We start from the raw sequence: 24,897 nt of genomic DNA, 5'->3' as shown, positions 1-24,897 counted from the left end.
TGATACGAAGTGAAAGAAGAACTACCCTGGGCTGGCAGACAGCTATATGGAGATGTTTGATAGAAAGGGAAATCAGGCATATATATGTGGTTACTTTTTTACCTTGTCTACTTGAATCGATTCATACTGTTTTGTCTGCTTAATGTTAATGTGCATCTTCTGCTATGATAAAGAAAAACAACAGACAAAATAATTAGCAGATAATATACTGTGAACTTTGGTTCACAGTATATACTACAGCCATTTAGCCATTTTGGTAGTTAAAGAAACCAAACTTTTCTGTAGTCCCCGGTCTATGGTAATCATTGTTTGTATCTGAGGGCTTTTTCCCAGACTGCAATATCTTGTTAACCACCATTGTTACCTAGAAATGTAAAACACATGCTTATTATTGGTGTTAGAGCAATGTGTGTTTTGCTGGCTTTGCAGCTGCACTAAACTAATGAACCATGTTCCTGCTGCTGTGCTGACATCAGAATCTGCCTGTTGTAAAGATCTCTTAAGCATGATGAAATACTGCTAAGGAGAAACAAAGATAAAATTGGCACAATGGACTTGCTGCCCAGGAATGAAGATGGAAAACTTTCTGGTACCTGGATAGCTTGGGGATATTCTAAACATACATTTTACTTGTGCGAGACTGAAGGTACATGCTTAGGTGATGGAGGTGTCAAAGCTTCAGTGTTAGGATCAGGTTTGCAGCAGGGAAAAATCCTTTCAAATTTACTGTGAAGGCTGATCAGCCTTGTTAATGCCTTACTGTCAGGTGAGTTCCTGTTCCTTCCTAGTTGTTCAGTTATATTATCTGATCTCAGTGGTACTCTATTATTGTCCATGAGTACAACCTGTCACGTTTGGCTGGAATACAGTTTGGTAGTCATTAGCATTCTAGGCCTCATGTCTTCAGTTTTTAATGCTAGAAATTATGACATCTCTCTCCATGAGATTTATCAAAATTTTCCAAACTATTGAAGCAGAGAAAAGGTTTTGTACTGGCAAAATACATTCATAAGCATTAGACACATGTCTTTTCTATTAACCAATAATATTTGAACAGATATTGAAGATGAAAGAGAAGGAAGAAGAACTTTTTTTTTTAAAAGGATTTTGGAGAAGTCTTATATTTCTGGAGTTTTCTCACACACTATTCTTTGGTGTCTACAACACCTGAAGAATGCACATGCTTAAAAATGAAATAGCTAGATTAGTAGTTAGTAGTATTAGAATTTGCTTGCAGTCATTGAAGAATTCTCCTTCCTCTGCAATTGTTGTCTCTCTTTCTTATGGCTCTCTGTGGAAATAGACTGATTGACCATGAAGAAACAGCTTAACATCTGCAGTTTTACAATATTTTTAAAGTATTACATAACTTACTGATCTTAAAACTGTTTTTATCTGTGCATCTAGTGTGAAAGCCCATCAAAAGACCAGCTCTAAACTTGGGCTTACTATGGAAATCTTATTACTGTTGTTTAAAGTACCCAAAAATCAGTCTCTCAAAAACTGAGGAAAACGTTTGTGTGTCTCAGTTTACTTCGTATATGTGATAGAACTTTGCCTGGGAAAATGTTTTTACCTCACTTTTCTAATGAAATTAGTCTAATTTCTTTGTTACTGATCTTCCCTGAAGTTGCATTAGTTCAAAACTTGCTGGCAGTTGGACAAAGCTTTCGGAGATGGAACACTTGTCTAATTGCTGCTGAGCAGAATAGAGATATCCAACTTCTGTTTACACAAAGGAACATGGACCAGCACTGTTAAACATTTCAAAAGGCAGCATCTCATGTGCTAGCTGGAATAAATTCAACTAATTATTTCATGGGTGTTTCAAATGTTTTAGGGGATCTGCTGCCCCCTCTCCAGCTTTCTGGGCAGGGCACCCAAAGGAAAGTGGGCAGGTGATGCAGGAGGGTGAGGGCAAGGCAAGGGGTGCAGCAGCTCTCTGAGAGGAGAGTGGTGGGGAAGAGATCTGTTGGAAACCAGCCAGTGGCAATTTTGCTGCCTGTGATAAAATCAGTTTCAAATAGCAGCAGTACAGGAGATAAACAAGGAAAATAAAGCACAAAAACTTTTTAATACTCTCTTAATCCACAAACTGGTAGTGGGTGGTTCATGGTATTCAAAAGTATTACTGCTTTTTAAACTTTAAAGTGGTTGTTTTTAACAACTGAATCTGAGACTTGTATTCCATGATCAGCTTGATGAAAATTGCTTATATGATATGGTATTACTGAAGGGGTAAAGTAATAATAAAAAAAGCTAATCTAAAAACCCAACAAAACCCAAATCACTCAGAGGTAGTTTAAAATCTCAAAAGACAAACAGTAAGTCCTTCAATTGATGGTTTGTATAGTGGTTTTTTATGTAATTACCTTTTCCTGGTTTTTTTGGCTGCTTAGAATCAGCGTTGTGGTACAAGTGCTGAAGAAGAATGTGTGCAATGAAAATGTAGTTACACTTAGGAAGTGCTTAGTATAAAGAGTGTTACAAATTATGCCAATAGTGATGTGGTTATGAAAAGAAATTGGTTATAATAAGTTGTTCCTTGAAAAAAAATATGCTGATTGACTTCTGTTACAAGTTCAGTGTAAGGAAGGATGGGGTTGCATATTTCACCTTGAAATTTTTACTCTGTTTTTTGGTCCATAGGGTAGTCAAAGTTTTATAAATCCTGTTATTTTAATATAATTTTGTGTTTTAACTGTACTTTTGTTCTGGTACCATTGGAAAATATATACATGTACTTAATTATCCAAATGCAGTAATGATTCTCTGTAATAAACTCATTACTGAAATTTAATTAAACTATTCATAATTTAGTAGGGAATTGTTTGAAAGTAAATTCGGCAGAATATAAAAATTGTTCTTTTCTTGTGATTTAAGAGAGTAAAACTTGATACTCACTTAACTCTGACTGCAGTGCTTTTCTCTGGGCCTTATTCCTGTCAGTCATAAAGGAAAAAAAATTCTTTTAGAAACTTTGTTTACATAAAATAGTGAAGAAAAATAATTCAGAGATTTTGCTGCTTTGTTTGCACAATAGCAGAATGTATTGTGGAGTACATGAAAGGAAGTTTCATTCTTAAGCTGTTGCACCAATAAAAATAAAGCAGGTAAACTCAGCACTTTGTTATGGTGGTTGAGAACAACTGGGTGATCTGTGAGAGGCAGAAAAGTGGCCCTGTGTGTGTGGGTTTTAACAGGTGTTTCTTTCTCATCAGTGACGTGCTGCAGAGTTAACATTCATTCACCTACAAGGCAAACAAAGAATGCAAGGCAGCTTTAAAGCATTTTTTCTTGAAAATGCATGTTTATTTAAATGCCTAATTCAGTCATCCTTTAAAAATGTAGTTGACATGTGTCATTATTCCTGAAAAATTCTAATCCATCTCAAAAGCTCCTTCCTCTGCTATTGCCAGTAGAATATCAGTGGCAAGAAGTACTGGTTTTGCTCATGTGAAGTCACTAAATGAAGGTCTAGTAGTTGCATTTGTGACCTGTTAGTAACATTTTTTTCTTAGAAAATGTACATAGAATATGAAAGTAGGCATAACTGTAGCTGAAGGGAAATTGGGAAATCTGGAAATAAGATTTCAGCTTTGTCCCTTTTGAAACTGGTAGTCTAGACTGCTGTAAAACCATGAGAATTTTGCTTAAGGAAATGGAGGGTTCACCAAGTACAAAAACTATATCTTTGTAGAATATATACACATTAATAGAACTGGAAGTAGGTCAGTAGAAAACTTAATAAGCTGTTAAAAAAATCACTTTGAAATGGGACTAAAAAGTAAGTTAGTGTCTGTGTTTCTAAATCTCAACTGGGAAAGTGGGGGTGGTGTGTAATGTTTTCCAAAGTTATGGTCTTTCAGTCCTCGCCTGTGTTTCCCTTTAAAGGTTAAATCACCTTCAGTCAGATTACAGATTAAAAAGCTGCTACTTTATTTTGTTTCACTTTGACATGTTTAGATACTGTTCTTAGTTTAGGTTCTTGTGCAAATTGGAGCATTCTGGTCCGAGTTAGATGTGCTGTGTAGATTAAAGAATACTCATCCTGGAATTGGAGCTCTGTGTGTCACTCCATGTTTGATGCTAAAACTGGTTTCTGATTCCTGTGTATGTGTGTGAGGATGGAGTTCACCATTGGATTTTTATCTAGCAGTGGAGCTGGTTTGAGAAACGCCTTGGGGGACTCTCTCTCACAGGCTCTGCCTCCTGAGACTTCACACTGTGGAGCTGTGCCCTAATTCACACTGTCTTGAGACTCCTCAGAGTTACTGACTCCAGTCTGTATGTGTCAGGGCTGTCACACATTTGTTTCTGTACAGAATCTGAACTGATGTCTCTCAGCACTTTGTTAAAAGCCTGGCATCATGCAGCATCCTCAGAAAATCAATTTTAAAACTAACCTCAAAATTTTAGAAATAAGGACAATATTAATTGTTGGTGTTTTTAGAAGATTGAGAGTTTCCCACAATTTTTCATCATCTTTATCAATATTCTGCTCAAAAACAAAGTTGTGGGGGAAAAATTTTGTCAGGAATGTAACAATGTGGAGGAGTAAGTAATGACAGGTTGGTTTTGTAGAGTGTTGCAAGTCAGTTCAGTGATCTCAGCTGACCTGCATAGTGGGTATACTAACATAGTCAGAATCAATTTAGTTTATCTTAAAAATAAATAAATAATTTTAAAAGGCTGGTTCTCTTTATGGTCTGCCAGAATTGTGTTCTAGAAGCTTTCATCCTGGCACTGTAGTATATGAATACTTCTGAGTACTTTTAATGTGATGCTGCTAGTGCAGAAACAGTTGCTCATTTTCACTGCTGCTGCCACTGCTGTTCAGGAAGAATAATGGTTCAAAGTGATTTTCCTTTATTTGAGTCACCAGCACTCCTAAAGTCATAGAAACAAATCAAGTTTGTGAAGAGTAGGAGGAGAAAAAGTAAAAAATAGAGGCACATAGGGACTGTAGGGAAAGAGGGGAAAACTGATGTTGGAAATGGTGGAGTTGCTACACCAGTAGGTGGAGGATTGCCCTGAATCAAGCCTTGGTGTATGGGAGCACAAACACCAAAGGCAGCACTTTGAGCCATACTTGTGGGCCGTACTTTTCCCCATGCCTATCCAGGTGTGGCTTGCAGGGTGCTGGATTGTAGAATTGATCCAATTCCAAAGCAGTTTTCCCAGGTAAGTTTTCATTTGGATCAGTGTGACTTGTGCAGTCACCTGCTACCCCCTCTTCTTTTGCAGAAGCTCTGTGATAATACTGGGGTAAACTAGCAATGACAGCTGAATTTGGGACACTCTGTTCATTGAGTTTAACCTTACTAAATCAACTTCTCAGTCATTAAACTGCACCCTGAGACTGGGTGAAGTAATCTCACCCTCTCCTGTCATTTTTACAGCCATGTAATCAGCTGGTTCAAGAAGCAGATATATCTGAAAAGTAACCTGGGCAGAAAATGGGATTTTTCAGAAGTGTCACTTATCAGCCACTTTCGTGCTGGCATAATGGAGGGACAGATTTGGGCTGACTCACACAGCCATGAAATTGCAGCCTAAGAAGTTCTAGAAACACCCCTCCACCCCCTCTATTTGTGAGGCAGCATCTGTAAACAAAATGAAGTGTGTCCCTTGTTTCAGGGAGCTGCAAATCTCAGTGCAGTGAGTGGTGTACTGGCCTTCCATGTCTGAGAAAAGAAGCTAAGAAACAGAGGGGAATGTTCTCTGGTTACAAACAATTGAGATCAGTGCTGTGTTTATACACAGATGTGTGGATTTTGCTGGCACCTGTAGTTTTGAACAAGCATGAATGTTGGGAAATCCTCAACAAATTTTCTAATGTTTAGCTGAGTAACTGCAGTAATAGATACCATTCGTCCTAATACATAATACATTGCTTTCAAAATTAATTGATTTTATATTTGAATTCAAAATTGATGTAGTAATAGTAAAGAGAAATATTTAGATAACACCTCTTCTTTCTCTAGGATTGTTTGTTTTTCTCTTTTGTTGTCCGTCCTATTTGTACAAAAGAAGGAATTTGAGGTTTCAGTGTTTTTTCAGGCTTCCCTAAGGATGATGGCTCTCAGTTCTGTCCCAGCATTATGATTATGAGATGCAGTCTGTGAGGTTTAGACTGGTTTTCTCCTGTCCTGTAGTCCAAACTACTGAGTCTTGTGCTGTGAGTTGAACTAGAGTAGGTACAGGCCAGTGCTTGCAAACAGGTTTGTCTTCATGCTGGCTCTGATTCTTAATGTTTTTTCCCTTCCTAATGCCTGCTGTAGTTGTTCTTTAAACAAAGACATGTGCTAACTTCCAGGATGTGTCTGTCTGTAGGGGAGTAACTGCATGCATACCTACACATAGACAGAGATGGATCTTTTATTTCCACGTAATCACACATAATGGAAAAAAAAATTGTACTATCCAGCAGATAGGCACCATAAATAGCATTCTCCTCCAAGCATGAACTGATAAAATGTAAGTAGTAGAATCTTCTTTTTGTGTGTGTGTCATATCAAAGCCAGTTATTTACACTCCACTAGGCTTATAGCAGGAATAGACTCCAAGTTTACTCTTGCACGTGAAGCACTTCCTAAATTATTCATGGAAAGTAAGAACTCTTTAACTCACTTAAATAATATTTTTTACACATCAGAGAGTTGTGCAGAACATATTAAGGACTCCTTGATAGGAGTCCCAAAAATCTAGCTGCTGTTGAAATATGTTTCAACTTAATTTTGTTTATTCTTCTTAGAGTCAGTGTTAGCAAGGAGTTTGCAATTTTTTAGTGGTTATATACATCAAAAATCTGTAGTTGCCAAACTTGAACTAGTGTTGGAGCTGAATTTTGCCTGCTTTTCTAGGAGCAATTTGTTTGTATATGGAAACTTCTGTGAAAATAGTGTGGGAATGTTGCCAGGAACTTTTGGATGAAGTTATGTAGATAATTTTGATTATACAAATCCTTACTTTGAAATAATTTGATTTGATTTTATATAGTTTGGTTTGTGGCTTGTTGGATTTAGTTGTTTCATTTTATATTATTATTGAAGTAAGCCCTTACCGGTACTCTTCAATTCAGAAAACTTCAAAATAATGTTTAAGAAATGAATGCATGGACTTGCTGTACATATATTCACATCTGAGTAGTAAATTGGGATTCCTGGAGTTCAGTATTTTTGTTTGTATATAAATTCTGGGGACCTTAAGTGACTCTTGATTCAAAAATCTGTAATTACCTGGCAAGTCTTTGGTAGTATATGAAAAAAATCTGTGAGTAACTGATACCTTTCATGACCAGTAGATTAAATGTTCAAAGGTTTGACCAGCACAAATAAATTTGGGTGCATTTATGAAAAGGTAGATGGAGGCTAATACCTATTTTACTCTAAACTTATTTTGTGCTGTCTTAATCCTGGCCAGAGTGCTTGTAAAACCATCATACTGAAAATGAGGGGAAAAGATGTTCTGAGGTTCCTGGGCTTCTCTAAGACTGCTGACTAGGAGATATGTTTTGTCACCCAAGAGAAGTGATAAACAGGTACAAAATGCTTAAGTTTATACAGCGGTGGAAAACCACTTTTCCTGCTGCTTGGGTTCCCAGTACCTGACTCACACTAGAATCAGCTGTCTTCTGACCACTGAGGGCAGCTCCTAGGCAAATTCAAAACAAATACTGTCAACAGTATGCAGGTGGCCACTGCCTTTGATTTGAGTGTTACCCCATGATTTTACCATTTTGTAACCCTATGTGTGATCAGTCAGAGCTCTGGCAAAAGAAAATGCCTAAAGTTAAAGTAAAACAAGGCAATGGTTTCAAGCAGGCAGCAGGAAGCATTTCCCTCTGTCCTTCAATTTTCTTTGGTGCATTGTTTCCCTTCGATACTTCTTTTTGGTCCTTAGTACAGGCAGTACTTACCTTCAGTGGGGAAACTGCCAATGGTGGAATCTGACAGTAACATCTTTTGGCCTCTCTCCTTGGTTAGGAATTTGAGCCCCATCTGGATTACTGTTAACTCGCTCTTCTCTCAACATCTGGAGCAGAGTTCTGTGATTAATCTCATCATGAATGTATATCACTATTTTGGGACTATGGAATAAAAATACTGAAGCGTTTTCCTTGAGATCAGTTACTTGTTCAGCATCTGCTTGTTTCCACCTCCACCATTCTTCCATAAAATTCATAATGAAATATCAGGTCTCAGCCATTTTCTTGAAGGTGCTTGGCGGCTTCAGTTTAATGTTTGAGTTTTAGGCGCTAAAGATTGTAGTTGACAGATTTTGTTTCCTGACCATAAATCTTAGCCAACAGCATTTTTAGCATGTCCAGTGAATTCTTGCAGCTGTAGAAGATTATTGCAGACCTCTACAGTTTGTAGGCCAAAGTGCATGCTGAAGTTTACTTTCCTCACTATAAAGATGAATTGCGAAATGTGGGCTACTGTTCTGACATCACTGCAGCTGAGCAAGTGAAGTGAAATCTCTGTAATTTTTGAGTCAGAGGAACAAAGATAATTTTTAAATTAGGTGTTATTTTGGTTTCAGGCCACTTCAGTCCAGTACTATTGATGAAGTGGCTGCTTTCTATGTGTTCTGGGCAATCAGAATTTTTTGTGCTGAAGCTTGGTGCAATCTTTGTAAGTTTCTCAAATTTCTCTTTGACACTGTGTCACAGATGCAGATATTTGTGAAGTGACTGAATCCTATGCCACTGGGTGCCAAATTTATGTTCATGGTTGGGGTACAGGTTGAGTTGGGGTACATTGTTTCAGCTGTCTGATCTTAGAAAGGGAATCAGATGAATTTCCCAGCTCTTTCAAATGAAGGCAAAAGTTACTGTTGCAGAGCATGCGCTGTGTTGAGTCACTGCATCTGTTGTGCTGGAATTTACTGAAGGAGTTAAAAAAAACTCAGAAACTGTAAAATTTAGTGGGTAACAAACATTCCTGATGAAGTATTGAACTAGATGTTAAGGTAATTTTAGGGGTATAAACTCAAGAACCCCTCTGAAGTCTCACCTCCTGTGTGGTTTTGTACTTTTGGCAAGGAAATTTCTCAAATTTTGTCATCGTGAGGATAGGTGATTTTTCTGGATGACCATGCCAAATTGTTTTGCAAACACAGAGCTCCTGTGCCTTAAGTTTTTTCAAGTATGCTGGACCTTCAGAAATTTTGTGTGATTCCCGTTTTATGCATTGTTTATGAGGCTGTTGCTGGCAGCTATTTGAATTGTATTTGATATATCAAAAATATTTTATATTTTTGATTCCAGCAATTTAGTTTAGTGAAATATTATTTTCAGCTAAATTCAGCATCATCAATTGTAAGACTGAACTTGAATGATGTATTTAAATACATAAATTAAGCATTAAATACATAAAGTGTATTCTTTAATAAAAAATGTCTTTATCTGAAGTCTCTTACTAGCAGAGCAAGGAAATGGCAGTGCTCTCTGATTCTCAGGACCTCAGTGAGCTTTCCATTTTTCAAAAATGAAGCTTTAGTACAAGACACTTTTTACTGGAACTTCTTAAAAAACGTCAGTCACTTTTTGAAAATGTTCTTTAAAAAAAAGTCTTGTATTAACACTTTGTATCTGATACACTGCCTGCTTCCTACAGTATAAGCAGTAAGAAACAAACTTCACAAAATCAGTAGCCATAAAACTGTGCTTTCACAGGAGGAATGTTGAGGGAGGGGTACAGCAGTTAAGGTCACGGGTACAGCAGTTAAGGTCACGTTCTAGCTATCTACAAGGAAGGAATTTGATGGAACTGATAGGCAAAATAGCTACAGAACTCTTGTGATGGAAACGAGGAGTTAGTGAAGTTCTCAAAATACTAGAGAAGAATTCCAAGTCAAGTCTTTATTAGCCTGACCTTGAAATAACTGCAGAAAATCAGAGCAAAGCCCCCACTGCTCTGAGATGTGTGGCATAATATCCTCTAAAACAATATTGCTAGTCCAGAAAGTATATTAGAGCTCTCTGAAAGCGGGAATTGGATTTTTTCTTCTTCAGTTAAGTAAGAAAAAGTCATGGTTTTATAAACAGAGTACATATTCTGGATTTGGGATAATTTTCAATCAGCTCAAGTTTACTATATTGCTTGAAAATACTAGTAAAATGTTTAACAAAGTTAGAAACAAGTGAAAACAAATAGAACTAGGTATGATACAGAGGCACAAATGGGAAAACCTTTTTTTGTAGTTAGTTTGTTTTTTGGGGCTTTTTTTTGTTGCTCTCCTGTCCTTGCCTTTTCATTTTTTACTTTTTCATTGGACATACAAATGGACATTACTCCTGTGCTCAAAAATGGAAAAGTCTACATATAGTATCATAAAATTATAGTAAATGTTTTTAGTAATGTTTTTAATAAGGTTTTTAATAAAAACATTAAAACTAAAATTTTAAACACTGTCCTATAAAGTCTAGGAAAATGCTTTCTATAAATAATATGATTTGATTTTATTTGAAATATTTCCACACTTTTAATATTATCAATTATGATGATACTATGAATTCCTTGAAGACTTTTCATAATATTCTTTGCCATCTATGTTAGAATCACATACATAGATGTATCATATTGGTTTTGCAGGCTTATTTCTCAGAAATTGAATATCCTACACGTAATCATTATGTCTTTAGCATCATCCTTTTGCTGAGCATTATGGATTTGACTTTTCTGTCCTTATATCAGCAATATCAGTGTCTTTTATTTTTCCTTTGGTCTCCAACTCCATTGTAAGACAATTTTTAAATGGAAAATTTCTTTAAAATACTATTCATTTCACATATATCAGAAGTCAGCCTGTTACTTAAAGGTACTTGATATTAGGCACAGAAAAATTATTTAGGCTTGCTAAATGAATTCTACAAATACAATACTTTCCATGCATTTATTTGAAATAGTTTTCTTCCTCCTTATTGAAAAATTAAGACTTACAGCCAGGAAAGCCATTCTGGATAACTTTTCGGTCCAATTTGTTTGCATCAGTTTTTCCCTGTGCTTTAAGAATTTTCAGAAACTTTGTTTTTGATGGGACTAGTTAAAAATAAAATGAAACCATCGGACACACTCAGAGTAAGAAAATTCTTGCATGTTGCATTCATTCCATTTTGTAATGCCTTAATTTTGAACTTGGTACCTGCCTAAAGACAAAGCTGTGGGGAGCTTTTGTGTTTCTGATACAGGTAATAATGCTCAACAGGTAACAAAATTATCTGGTAAAACAGTGCTTCATTGCAGAAAGATAATTAGTCTGATCAGAAATTCTTTGCAGCAGGGCATCTTGCTTGGTAGGCGTGGTCGCTGGCACGTCACCAGCTGCTGGCAGAGATTCTCCGTGGCAGCCACTGCCTTCTGAGGAGATGGTTTGATGTGCTGGTTTGGAAGGGGTTTGGTTTTGTTGCTACTGTTGTGTAGTATAAGTTTTGATTGTGAAAGATTAAAGATTTTTACAGTTTTACCATTCTGATTTTTGCCCAGCCTTTTGCATTGGGAATGGAAACTCTCAGTTTCTGCATTCTGTATAATTGTCTTTAATGTGACAGTGTTGTACTGTGTATGACTCCAGTAGATGACGAGACAAAATTCTTCAGTGAAGTTTTGTCACTAGATATGGGTCGTGCTAGGTTCTCTCATGATTTGCCCCCTGATTTTCAATTCTAAGGCACAATGGAATCTGGCTCCTAAACAAACCAGAAAATTCATGTCATAACTAAAGAGTATTTTCTTGTTGACCCATGGTACCATTGTTCTGATACTGTGTAAGATGGCATTATGTGCAATTGCTGACCATTCAACCAGTTGCATGAAAGAAATTCTAATTTATTTCTTCTCTTACTGTCACAGATAACAGATTTTTTTTTTCTTTTAAAAGAAATAAACTGTGTAATCAGTTAAAGTTCAACATACAAATAGTTCACATAATTTTCTGCTTTGGGAGATACTCAGCTCACCTAGTTTACAACATTGCTGAAGAAAAAACACTTTTCTTGGAAGAAACTTTTTTTTTTTGTCTCATGTATTGATTATGTTGAAGCATGTATTGGGCTTGTGTGGCCAACCTTTCATAGTGGGGATGGGCTGTAGGGGTGGCTTTGTGAGAAGCTGCCAGAAGCTTCCTCCATGTCTGGCAGAGCCAGTCCCTGGTGGCTCCAAAGATGGATGTGCTGCTGGCCGAGGCTGGGCCAAATAAAAATGGTGGTAATGCCTCTGTGGTAACAGATTTAGGAAAAAGTTATTTGTATTGATGGAAGCCAGAGAAAGAAAGGGGTGAGAATATATGAGAGGAACAACTCTCATATATTCTCAGACACCCAAGTTAGTGAGGAAGGTGGCAGAGGAGGTGCTCCAGGCATTGGAGCTGGGATTCCCCTGCAGCTTATGGTGCAGCCCATGGTGAAGCAGCTATGACTTGCAGCCCTTGGAGGACCACAGAGGTGCAGGGATTCTCCTGCAGCCTGTGTTAAAGACCATGTGAAGCAGCTGTGCCCCTGCAGCCTGCAGAGGACCATGGAGATGCTGAGCTCCACCTGCAGCCTGTGGAGGGGACCCACACTGCAGAGGGGGGATGCCTGAGAGGAGGCTGTGAGCTGTGGGAGGCCTGTCTGAGCAGGGTCCTGGCAGGGATCTGCAGACCCATGGAGAGAGGAGCCCATGCCGGATCAGGTTTGCTGGTAGGGCTTGTGAGCCCTTGGGGACCCACAGTGGAACAACCTGTCCTTGAAGGACTGCAACCCGTGGAAGAGTGATGTTTTGGAGCAGTTTGTGGAGAACTGTTGCCTGTGAGATGGACTCCTGTTGGGAGAGTTCTTGGAGAACTGTCTCCTGTGGGAGAGACCCCAGGTTGGACCAGGGGAACTCTTCCTCCCTTGAGAAGCAACATGTGACAAACTTGACCATAATTCCCATTCCCTGTCTCTCTCTGCTGCTGGGGGAGGAGGTAGAGGTGGGAAGGAGAGAGGGATAGGAAGGAACATGGTTTTAATGTTTTACTTCTCATTATCTTGTTCTGATTTTGTTAGTAATAAATGCAGTATTTCTAATTTGAGCCTGTTTTGCCTGTGGCAGTATTTGGTGAGTGATCTCTCTCTGTCCATATCTCAGCTCATGAACCCTTTGTTATATTTTCTCTCCCCTGTCCACTTGTGGAGGGGAGTAATAGAGACACTTTGGTGGGTGTCTGGCACCCAGCCAGGAACAACCTACTACAAACCACAAGCAGGAAAAAGCTCTTTATATATGTCCTGCTTCTGGTTGGCAGCCAGGAGAGTGTAGGATGTACCATGGGATGCACCTGCACCATAGTGTAGAAACAGATATAGATAGAGTCTTTACAACATCAGTATTGTTGGCAGCATAGCTCTCTATGTGTGTTTATAACACATGACTGGGTTGTAAGAATTGATCTTGAATAATCACTTCAAAGTGAATCCTTAGAGTAAATTCACAGTAGAAATGCAAATGCTGCTGTTTTGTCCAGCACCACCTTCTCTTTGGAGGAGGAAATGAATTAGCACACGGCATTGAGCTGGTTATGAAGAATCCTCTCTCTCACATCTGGAGGCTATTATCAAAGTATTTGTGAAACTTCATATGGAAATGAAACTCCTTGGCCATGGGGAATAAGGTTTGAAGAATTTTTTTGGTTTTGCCCCAGCCATGTATACTTGCCATTATAGCTAGTGGAGGAGGATTTCTTAAGGAAATGCTTCTAACTGATGATGTCCTGAATTATCATTAGGACATTTAAAAAATAGGCTCTTTTTAGTCCCTCTGCAAAATCCTTTTGTTATGTACCAATGTATGTGGAAGCAAAGTTTCTGAGAATGACGGTGACTTTGGGAATCTTCTTAGGGTATTTAAACAATTATTAGTCTTTGGCAGGAAAATTGCAAAGAATACCATTACAAATCTTTCCAGTAATAAAGATTAGGTACTGCTGAGGACTGAATCACTTTAAAAAAATAAAATTAAAATTGGTGCTGTGACGCCACACTAAAGTCATAGATGTGTAAGGGATGGGGAGTAGCGTGATTATGAAAACATAATGTGCTGATAAATATGAGCACTCTTTTCACTATTTGAGAAGAATATACATGCATGGTTAAAATATGTGATTTGACTGTGACTGTAGTTTGTGTCATAGAAAATTGTGTGTATCAGTTTAAAACCGGGATAACAAAATACCTTAGGGATTGCAATATGATACAGACAAACTAATATTTCTTAATGTTTCTTGCATTGAAATAACTTTAAAAGGTCTTGGATTGAGTAGCCAAGTATTGTCACGCATCCAAAGCCGCTTGTAAATAAAAAATACCAAGAAATAATTTTTGTTGGTGACAAACCATACCATGACCTAATGTCAGGTAGTACTTTGCACACTTGAAAACCTTTTAGCTGTTTGGGAAATGTGAAGAGGTGAGTTGGATTTGTTCATCACAGCCAAGGAGAGTGTGTATTAAGTTAGATAATTTGAGTGGAATTGATCCAGTGGGAGCTTTTAGGTTTAATGTTGATTAAAGCATGGTAAGGAATAATGAGAGAAAATAAAACTAAGACTTCATGAAGTTGTAAAGGACTAAATAAGGGAATTCTGATGCACCAGTTGAGGCTGCTCAATGAAATCTTGGACTGAACAGCTTCTGTTGAAAAACCTTATGGATTTTAGTGCTGGGTAAGGAGCCAGACAGTGAATGCTGTCTTGTGCTTCCCTTCTGTGAATCAGATGCCTGTGCTCGTTTGCATACTGTGGGAATGTACTCTGTGCAATTATATATCCAGCTCTGTATGCTGGAGCTGTAGTGAACCTTTGCCTCCAAAGGTGTGAGATGAGGATATGAGGAGAATAATAAGAACCTGGAAGGCAAAGAAAGTGATGGCCTGAAAAAGCAAATTGGAAACCTCTGCTGTCTCAGGTGATGATATAACCCTAGGAAAGAGATTATTAAATTAAAATGAAAAGGTTCATTGATACATTGGATCCAAGTTCTGAAAATTACTGTAGCAACACATTTCTGTGACCTTCAATTTCAAATGATCGGTGATCACATCTTATGTCAGTTTTTACCAGATAGAAGTAAGGGTAAATTTTCGGGGGATCTAGTAGAATTTGGCTATCTATAGCTGCCCATTTCAAGCTTCCTGAGCTTTCCAGTAGTAAGGTTAAGAATTTGTGCCTCTCTTGGGTTGTTTGTTAAGAGTTTATGCACTGGAAAGGCTTAAGTTCTTCCCTTCCTGGTCTTGGCCATTGAAGTCCAACTACCTTCTGTCTACTGGTTCTGGAATGTGAAGATGTGTCTAGAATCTAACTCTGCCTGTCAGAAAACTATCTGGGCCTTTTCCCAAGAGGCTTTTTGGACACATCAGTAAATTAAATTCAGTCATGGAGTTGTTCAGCAAGTGTGCTGGCACTGCAGGGCCAGAAGCTGGGCAGGGTGAGTAATAGGAAAGGGAGAAGGAGATGGTGGCTGCAGGTGGTTAAATGGGATCTCTGTGTCACATGGAGCCAAAACCAGACAGAAATTCAGATCTGTTTGCCAAGACTTAGCAGTACAAAGTTCAAACCTGTCTCCAGATAGCTCTGATTTTGGGTGCATGTGATCACTCAAATAGTCATAATTTCAAAAGAAATTGCAGATTATAAAGATTCCATATTGTTGCAGTAGTGTGAATGCAAATGAGCTTGCAGGTTGTTTTACACAAAGCATAGTGGTACCTGGTTAAACACACACAAAAAAACTTGGGTTTAAAGTGCGTTTACTTGGAGGAAAAAAGCACATTGCTGTTGCATGTAGTTACCTATAACAGTGGTGAAGGAACTGAGGGTCTACAAAAAATGGTTTTGAATCTTCCAAATCCTGCTTTAGTAAAAATTTAAAATCAGTGATATTTTCTAAAATACTCAGTTCTGAGCAAAATGTATTTTGCCAAGGTTGTGGAGGTAAGAAAAGGCATGTAGTATTTTGCACATCATAAATCTGTTTTTTCCAGATTTTTCCCATGGGCTTGTTCATGGCCAAAGAGTAGAGGATTTATTACGTGCAGTGGTAACACATTAGGATTATCTTCTGGGAAGGAAGGACAGAGTTGTACTTGCTTTTGCACCACTGCATTCTTGGGAAGCATACTTTCTTGGAACTTTGCCTTGCAGCAGTCCACATGAATTGCTGTAACCAAGATGTCAATCTGATTGATTATCAATACATGACTGATTTTTGCAGAGCGAAATATTGAAGCACAATTTAAAAAGCATGTTCTAATTTGTGCCATGAAAAGTGTTTTGAATTAAGGCATCTGATTTTTCTCATTTTATTTGACTTGTTTTCCCCCTTCTGTTCCACTCATGTTAATACGAGGAATCTTACAGCTTTACAACAGAACTGGAATTCTGCTGTGTGTTGATTACAGAGATATGTGGGTAATTGTACAGTCCCTCTCCCAATTTGGTTACAGTTCTTGTCCTGTTTATGTGATATTGGAATTCATTTTGTAGTTACTTAAAAATGTGTATCAAGGAAGTTACTTGAAGTAATCCATGAACTGTCTGCTCTGTACACTTTTTATTACAGGCAGTAATCAATCTTTCTGCTTTTTCACATGTCAGATCAATTTAATCGCTAGGATTTTGGAAAATAGTCTGACTTGCTTGATGTAAGTAAAATAATACAAAAGATGCTGTTTCACCAATGAGAAAATAGTGGTAAATTAGCAATTTGTGACTTCTTTGCTTGTGATTGGTCAGTTGACCAGAACTCCAAAGAAAAGCCTGGCACAGGTCAGTCCCCAGGGGAGGAACAGCCAGTTAAACTGTTTGCCCAATCAGGGGGTATCACTGTGGCTACCAGCTATTCCTGCATCAACTTTGCATCTCATATGATACATTTGTCATCACATCTGGAAACTCTGTTCATTGGTTTCTGGTTGTGAGCAGGATATATAAAGAAGAAAGCAAATAGTCTTTGCCTCTCAGAGTGTATATGCTTTATATCATCTTTTGTTGTCGTGGTTTGACCGGAAATAAATGTTAAGGTTTGACACTGGCACAATGCCAGTGCCCCCATGAAAATTCCCCCCTCCCTGGCATCTGCTGTGAGGTGGTACCCGGAAATAAGCAAAGCAGGCTCCTGCTTAAGGAAAAAGGAAAAAAAACAAAACTTTATTAACTAAACTACAAAAACTAAACTACAAAGGGAAGAGAAAAAAAAAAACCCAGGAAAATGAAAACTACACAGAACCACTTCCCCCCTCCTCCTCCTACCAGATCCCCAATACATTTACACTTCCCAGAATTATCCACACTCGGTCTGGCACCACCCTTTAGAAAATCAAATCTTCAGCTCATGAAGAGTAGACGGAGTCCTTCCTTGTACCACGGACTTCTTGTCACAATCAGCAACCGCCTGGAGTCTTGCTATCTCGTGACATCTCCTTTCCATGCCAAGGTGGTCTCACCACCAGGCATGGGATGAGGCAGAGGCCTGCTTTTCTGGTGGACCTTTTTAAGGATGCCTCGTCTCGTTCCAAGCAAGAAGAAAGCAAATAGTCTTTGCCCCTCAGAGTGTATGTGCTTTATATCATCTTTTGTCCAACTTTTCATTTTCTTTTTTCCCTTCCACAGGTTATCCAAAGCCAGTTAAATGTCTTGTCAGAGGGTATAGATTAAAGAATTTGTAGTGAAAATGGGACATTGCCCTTCTCTGGACTTGCTCCAGCACTTTAAAATCTTCCCTGAACTGAGGGGCCCAGAATTGGAAACAGGATTCAGGGTGTGGCTTCCCCAGTGCCAAATATAGCAGGACAGTCACTGCCCTGGTCCTGCTGGCCACACTGTTGCTGACACAGGCCAGGATGCCATTGGCTCCTTGGCCACCTGGGCCCTCACTGGCTCATGGTCAGCTGCCTGTGGACCAGCACTCCCAGCTCCTTTTCCACTGGGCCACATTCCAGCCACTGCCCCAGCCTGGAGCACTGCCTGGGCTTGCTGTGACCCTGCAGGACCTGGCAGGGGCCTTGTTGAACCTCATTAGCCTTGGCCCACCAGTTTGTCCTGTCCAGATCCTTCTGCAGAGCCTCTGTGTCCTCCAGAAGATCAACACTCCCAACCAACTCAGTGTCATCTGAATTTCCTGAGAGTGCACTCAATCCCTTAGTCCAGATCATTGATAAAGATATTAAACAGTACTGGCTCCAAAGAAAGGTTTTCAGCTGTTGTTTTTAATTAGCACAGTCTGGTAAATGTCTCCTTACAAGAAAAAGCATTTGAGACTCCTTTGGCAAATACATTCTGTACCTGTGTCATTTTTAATTTTTTTTTAATTAGTGAGGATAATCAGGACTAAGTAATGTGCTTCCAATCAACATTTAGTATTTTTAGCATTTCATGACTTGTATTGCTGGTTATTTTCCCTTCCTTCTTTTGTCATCCTGCAATTGCATTTGCATTGTTTTTGTGTACATGGCCTGCAGTTGGCTCATAAATTCTTATAACTACTTACTTAATATCCATCTTTCTTTTCTATGTTTACAGCAGATAAGGCAGCTGAATACAATCTTGAATTTAAGCACTAAGCATATGACAATTTACCAATGGTGATTTTTTGGTATTTCTCCTCTTCTCATGTAGTATCCTGTCCTCTGTTACCATTCTGTAACTGTGCCATCACCATCAATTCCTACTTGTCATACCACAGTTATAGTATGGTAATAGGGTCAGTTATAATACCATTCTCCACCAATCAATGCATTTGGTTCCAAAAGATTCTTTCAGTTTATCACTTTAGGAAGGGGCTAAGGAGACAATGGTAGCAAAATTTTCTTCTCTTTTAAGCTTCTCAATTTCTGTGTGTCTCAATGTGATGCTGTTTTTGACACTCAGACTAAGTCTTGTGTAAGGTGTTGATTATCTTTATTAAAGGCATGAACTGTTTGGAGATGAGGGTTATCAAAGTAATGTCTTTTTATGTGTTATCCTGTTTTTCTCAACTTCTGGGTTTATTTACCTGTTCCAGGTTTGGTTTGTATTACAAAATTCTGTTGATGTCAGCCTATTGGATGTATTGGCAAGAAGTCCTTTCTAGATGACTACGTCAATATTTGGTGCTTTCTGCTTAGTTGGTATCTCCCTTATTCCAAAGCCAACAAAACATGTGGTACTACATTTGTGATTTCATTTGTCAGGAATTTAAAGATTTTGAAATAACAATCATCTGGTCCTCCCGATTTGAGTGTTTTTCTTTTATTTTTCTTCACACTTTAGTGTCTCTTTTCTTATTTGTTTGATGCTTCTGGCTGACAGATGGAGCTGCATCTGGGGCTGATGAAGGCTTCTCATCCTAAATCTGCACTGCATAGAAGTATTTTTTTCAGAGACACATGTCTGTGAAACATTTTGCTATGTTTTACTGTGAGATCTGAGATAAAAATATAATTTACTGTTCATGGTTAATGGCAAGAATCACCTATAGTACTGGTTAAATTGTGTGAGGAAAGATGTAAAAACACTCTGATGACAGTTGCATTATTTGAGTCTGCTGTGATTTCAGCCTTTTCTTGGCATCTCTCCTTGAATTGTTCTAGCTCTTGAAGTGTCATCTGGATTCACATCCATTTGGATAAGTTTTACTTTCAAATATCTTTTGTATTTAATCCTAGTACTAAAGTTAATTTACAGTACCATCCCAGTTACAACAAATGGTATCAAATTCTCTAAATGGTTGAATTTCTTCTTTCAGTGATTGCAAAGGGATTTTTTAAATACTGAGTATTTTTCCTTGGTCTTTTTACAAGCCAAGGGTTGTTAAATGTTAGTGCTTTGGAGCCCTGTGAATAAGCTGGTGTAAAAACAGAAAAACAAATGCAACATGTACATGCCTTCCCCCTGCTGTGACTGGCCTGGAGGTTTATGCTTGTCCTGCCAACTGCAGCAAGGCTTTTCTGGATCTGCCTGCTTCTCTGCAGGTGCTGGTTTGAGGCTTTTCAGTTTCTCTACTGATTTGATTACCCTGTCCTCTCTTGGTGTTTATATACCTCTCTCCCCTGTATTGCTGGAATCATCAGTATCTGTCAGCAGTAGAAGGGCTTCCTGATCCAACAAATCATTTTCCTGAATCCTACAGATGGAACAGCAAAAGTTAATATTCCTGTCTGAGGCGTAGCTCTTGCACAAGAGCCCCAGCTGAGTCACATCAGGGCGAGCTACCATGCTGCTTTGGTCTTTGGAAGCAGGCCAGACGCAGGCTGCATGTGAGATGTGGGCAGTGTGTGAGCAGCCCCTGGGCAGCCCTGTGTGTGTTTCAGTGCAGTAGAAAGGCTGACAGTCCCACGAGAAGCTGCAGGTATTGCTCATCTGGCCTCGCTTCAGGCCTCAAGTCGCACAGAGCTGCTTTCATGGCTGCTGCAGGGTTCCAGGGCTAAACTGAGCCAGCATCTGTAGATGTCATCAGACATCTGTGCTTGAACTCAGGGTCTGTGTATTTCTCTCCAGTGGGTGAAAGGATAACCTAGGCTGGCTTGCAGACTGCATGGTTGATAGAATCAGATGAACACCTTCCTGAAAGCTTTAACTTTCCAGTATGTTCCTAACATGCTGAGAGTGACTTTGGCAGTCTTCATTTAGCTGTTCTTGCAAGTTTGAACGAAGACATTTGCATTGTTTCAGTGTTACAATCGTGTCATTTCACTTTCTGGTTTGCAGAGCCTGGAGAGTAAAATTTTGCTCTGATAATTAGAATTTCAGGGTACTGTGGTCAAAGTGGCAATAATGTCAATTTCCAGAGTAGTTCTAATACTTTATTTTTTCAAGCTAACTAAAGTACTAGTATGTGACAAATTAATGGAGATGCATTCAATCAAAAGTGATGCAGAATTAATTTAATCATAAATGTGCATAGCTGTATTCTGTTTACATTTGCTAGAATTAGTGTTTAAATTGACTGCTTAATTGTTTGGAAAGGAATGGATGATGCTACATTATTATTATTATTAAAGAATATTTTTCTGTCTCTTGCTTTTTGCACAGAATACAGTAACAGATTTTTTGTTCTGAAAGCTGCTAAGTCTGTATGCTTTTTATATAAATGAGTATTAGTGTTCAAAATAGTTTCAACTGTATAGCCAGACATCAGACAGCACTACTGTAGTCTGAAAAAGTAGTGAATTCCTGTTACAATTTGATCACATTTTTTGTCTTAGCATGTTAATGAGTGGTTTCCAGTTTGGACATTCAAAACATTAAATTATTTGGACTTTAGCCTTTTGTATCTGTAGAGTTTATTTTAGGTTTTCGGTTTCATTAGCAGATTATTTTAGCAGATCAATTTCTGACTATATCCAGGACTCCAGTGGAGGCTACCCCAGTGCAGAGCAGGACAGTCCCCCCCTTGACCAGCTGGTGATGCTGTGCCTGATGCACCCCAGGACACAGCAACAAAAGGCCCTGTAGCAGGCAGACCTGAGTTGTCAGTACAAGAATGGTTTTGTGCTTTCAGCTAGGACTTTAAAACATAGCTTAAGAATATTTGTAAGGAAACAGACCAATAAGGTAGAATTTGTGCTTTTCTGGGCTGTAGATTTAAGGTTCTCTTTTTTTCTGTTTATTGTTGTGTAGGGTTTTTCTCTTCTCCTATCTTCTCTTTTTAGTCTTTGTGGCAAATTGTGGCAAATTATACTTGTACATTTCTGGAAAGGGAGGAGGATTTTAAAGTGATGTACTGTAGGAGAGATTGCTGTCAAACATTTATTTTAATTTATAAGATCTGAATTTAAAACTGTGTTTCAGAACTCAGGAAGGAGAGAAAGCTGGAATACAGCACTTTCATGTTGGAAGCATGGATGTGCTTAATAATGGGGAAGCAACTCTAGAATCATTTGAATGACACCATAACAAAAAAATTCTGGTTAGAGTAAGGGATGTATTAGCTGTGTGAGCTCAGTCTTCTTTTGTGTTTTACTATTATTGTTTTAGAGGTGAATTTGACCCATCAAGATTTCTCATTCTTTGTTCTCCCTGGTATCTCTTCATTTTGTGCACTGTGTATAGTGTGTCTGTAGTGGGCATACCAAATCCTGTTGGTGTACAGTGTGGCTGTCCTTCAGTTTTAACTCAATGATGCTCAAGTGACATGGAGGAATGGAACACAAAGATTGATTTCACTAAGGTCATTCTTAGAGTCTCTGGCATGTCTGCCTGTTCTGTGCTAACATCCTTGAAGTCATCTTCATGTTTTAACAAATACTATTCTAAAATTAAAATCTGCAACTTTTTATTACTTCAGACTAAATTCTTCCTTTCAGTTTTGCCAAATCATTACGTTGAGAAGTTTCAATTAACCGGGGTTGTATAATAATAAAAAATAAACGAATTTGGTGGCATTTCATAGGAATTAGTAGTTCTTAGCTGTGCTAGAAGAAACAAGGAAACCATGTGGTTAATTTATTACATTATGTTAATAAGTCTAAAGATGCAGCTCTAAATATGCAGAAAGAGAGATCTGCAGTGTTAAGACTTATTTTACACGAGGGATTAAATTATCCAGTATCTAGTTTGTTTAAACTGGATAGAAAGATTGTGCATGTAAAGTATTTTGTGAAGTCTGTGCCTCAGTAGAGGCAGAGTGTTGAGAGTGGCCTCTTAGGCTGCTCTGGTCCTGGCACAGCTCTAAGGCAGCTGCAGTGTACTGTAGCCATGTGTTAGGCCAGATGGTTTACAGCCCCTCACACCATTCATACTGAGGTGAGTCCTCACTTGGAATTGCAATGGAACTGCTTGGGGAGGGGGTGCTGCCATCTCCAACCTCATCTGTGCACAGCAGTTTCTGTGCTGTACCTCAGGCCAACATCGACAAAATAAGCAGAACTGCAACATGGTTAATCTAAACATGTTTTAATCTAAATTATTGAGTTCAATAAACCTCTAAGTATCAGATTAACACTTCCCTTTTTCTGATATTTGTCCTAACAAAAAAATTCAAGTACTAATTGTGATTATTCAGCAGAAGATGTATTGATAGCACTGCATCCTTTTAAAAAGTTTTATTTAGTATAAGAAATAAAAGCAGAAAGAACTCAGTTTTTTTTTCTGGTGTTTTTCAGATGGTGGTGAAAACCTTCATGGATATGGACCAGGACTCAGAAGATGAGAAGCAGCAGTATCTCCCATTAGCCTTGCACCTTGCCTCTGAATTCTTCCTCAGGAATCCCAATAAAGATGTGCGCCTCCTTGTAGCATGTTGCTTGGCTGATATCTTTCGTATCTATGCTCCTGAAGCTCCATATACTTCCCATGACAAACTTAAGGTAAAAATCCCTCATAAGATAAAGGCTTTTCTCCTACCTTATTCTTACTGAAGAAAATATCAACTGCCCCCTTAAAAAAAACCAAACCAAACCCAAACAAACCAAACAGTCTCCCCTCCACCGCCGCCAACAAAAAACCCCAAAAATTAACAGAAAAATGTTTTTATTCCCATGTATACTGATTTTTAGTTTTATTAAAGAGAAGTTGCTTTAATCCTGTAAGTGAGTGCAATACTTAAGGGCCAGAGGTGTGTAAAGGAATGCTAGATGGCCAGTATCTGTGTTGGTGATAGCTTTCTGTCAATGCCTAAAAAAGACAATTTGATGTTCTCACATTATGAATTTGAAAATGTGGATAGATGTCACTACTAAAGGATTGTATTTTCATCTTCTGCTGAGTCAAGCTTGTAAACTTTGTTTTTTGACAGGACATATTCTTGTTTATTACAAGACAATTAAAAGGCTTGGAGGACACGAAGAGCCCTCAATTTAACAGATACTTTTACTTGTTAGAGGTAACACAATACTTATAACTTTCAGTAGATGGTATTAGATCGGTAAACCTAAGAAGTGTAATCAGTTCTCCTCATGTGCCAGTATGCCTGGCAAATTTCTTCTATTCTGTAAATCACACCAGTCTCATTAAAGTTCAGTGAATTGCATATTTTAGTGCTTTTAGTGCTGTTTGTGTTTAATAAGTTTGTTAATCTGTAGTGGAGGACCAATTGTCTAAACAATTGGTATGTATTGAAATTTAGCCTTTATATTACAATTCCACGCATTGGGGGTTTTTTATCAAGAGAGAAAAATCTCAAATGCTGATTAAAATGCCAATGTGCCTATATTGGTGATGGGAGGAGGAATGTAAGATTTTTGCTTTAAAAACATTGCAAAACATTTTACTCTTGACAAGAACAGAGTGGTGGGGTTCAATGTGCTTTTAGAAATAGTATCTCATTTGTAAACAAGATACTTGGTGTTTAAAACATGATGTTTAAAATTGTATTGTTTCATAGCATGAAGAAAAAATAAGGTCTTATTATATTAACAAGTTCTGTCAATTGTCTTTCATACTTAAGAAATCATATCATTCTGTATTTAGAGTTTTCTGGATATATCTTGCTCCCCCTGTGTTAGGAGCTCTTTATATGCAAAGCAAATATCCAGTCTCTTCCCCCAAAGTCCTTACATCTATTGTATATTATTTTTCCTTAAATAGAAAAAAAACCATAGCTAACATGATTATGTTTCTGTTACTTAATGTGAAGTTGTACTAGCCTAAATATCCTCATTTTTGTTTTAGAATTTAGCTTGGGTCAAATCTTACAACATCTGCTTTGAGTTGGAAGATTGCAATGACATTTTTATTCAGCTTTTTAGGACTCTTTTTTCAGTTATCAAGTAAGTTGAATAATTTTCATTATATTAATTGTCAAAATATCATCAGGTTTGGGAGTAGACTGAATCATGGCATAGTCTACAGATAAATATGTCTGAACAGAAGTCTTTATTTCCCTAAATGAGGAGCTACTGGGAAAGCAAATGAGTGTGAACTGCTGGCATTATGGAGGGGTGTGTGTCTGAAAGTAGA

General features: G+C 38.1%; 1 protein-coding gene across 3 annotated transcripts in view; it reads left to right on the top strand.

The window, feature by feature from the left end:
• Positions 1-24,897, top strand: part of PDS5A (PDS5 cohesin associated factor A) — a 78,177-nt gene that overhangs the window by 7,760 nt on the left and 45,520 nt on the right. For all 3 annotated transcript variants that reach the window (XM_054294886.1, XM_054294878.1, XM_054294893.1), the window contains exons 3-5: positions 23,103-23,306; positions 23,735-23,821; positions 24,610-24,707. In XM_054294886.1, coding sequence (XP_054150861.1) covers positions 23,103-23,306; positions 23,735-23,821; positions 24,610-24,707 — 389 coding nt within the window. The remainder of the gene's footprint in view (positions 1-23,102; positions 23,307-23,734; positions 23,822-24,609; positions 24,708-24,897) is intronic.

The sequence above is a fragment of the Melozone crissalis genome, unplaced genomic scaffold, assembly GCF_028551555.1.
Source record: "Melozone crissalis strain CALT ecotype California unplaced genomic scaffold, PUWL_Pcris_2 ptg000006l_1, whole genome shotgun sequence".
NCBI lineage: Eukaryota > Metazoa > Chordata > Aves > Passeriformes > Passerellidae > Melozone > Melozone crissalis.
Note: the sequence above shows the minus strand (reverse complement) of the source record. Positions and strands in the feature narration are given on the sequence as shown.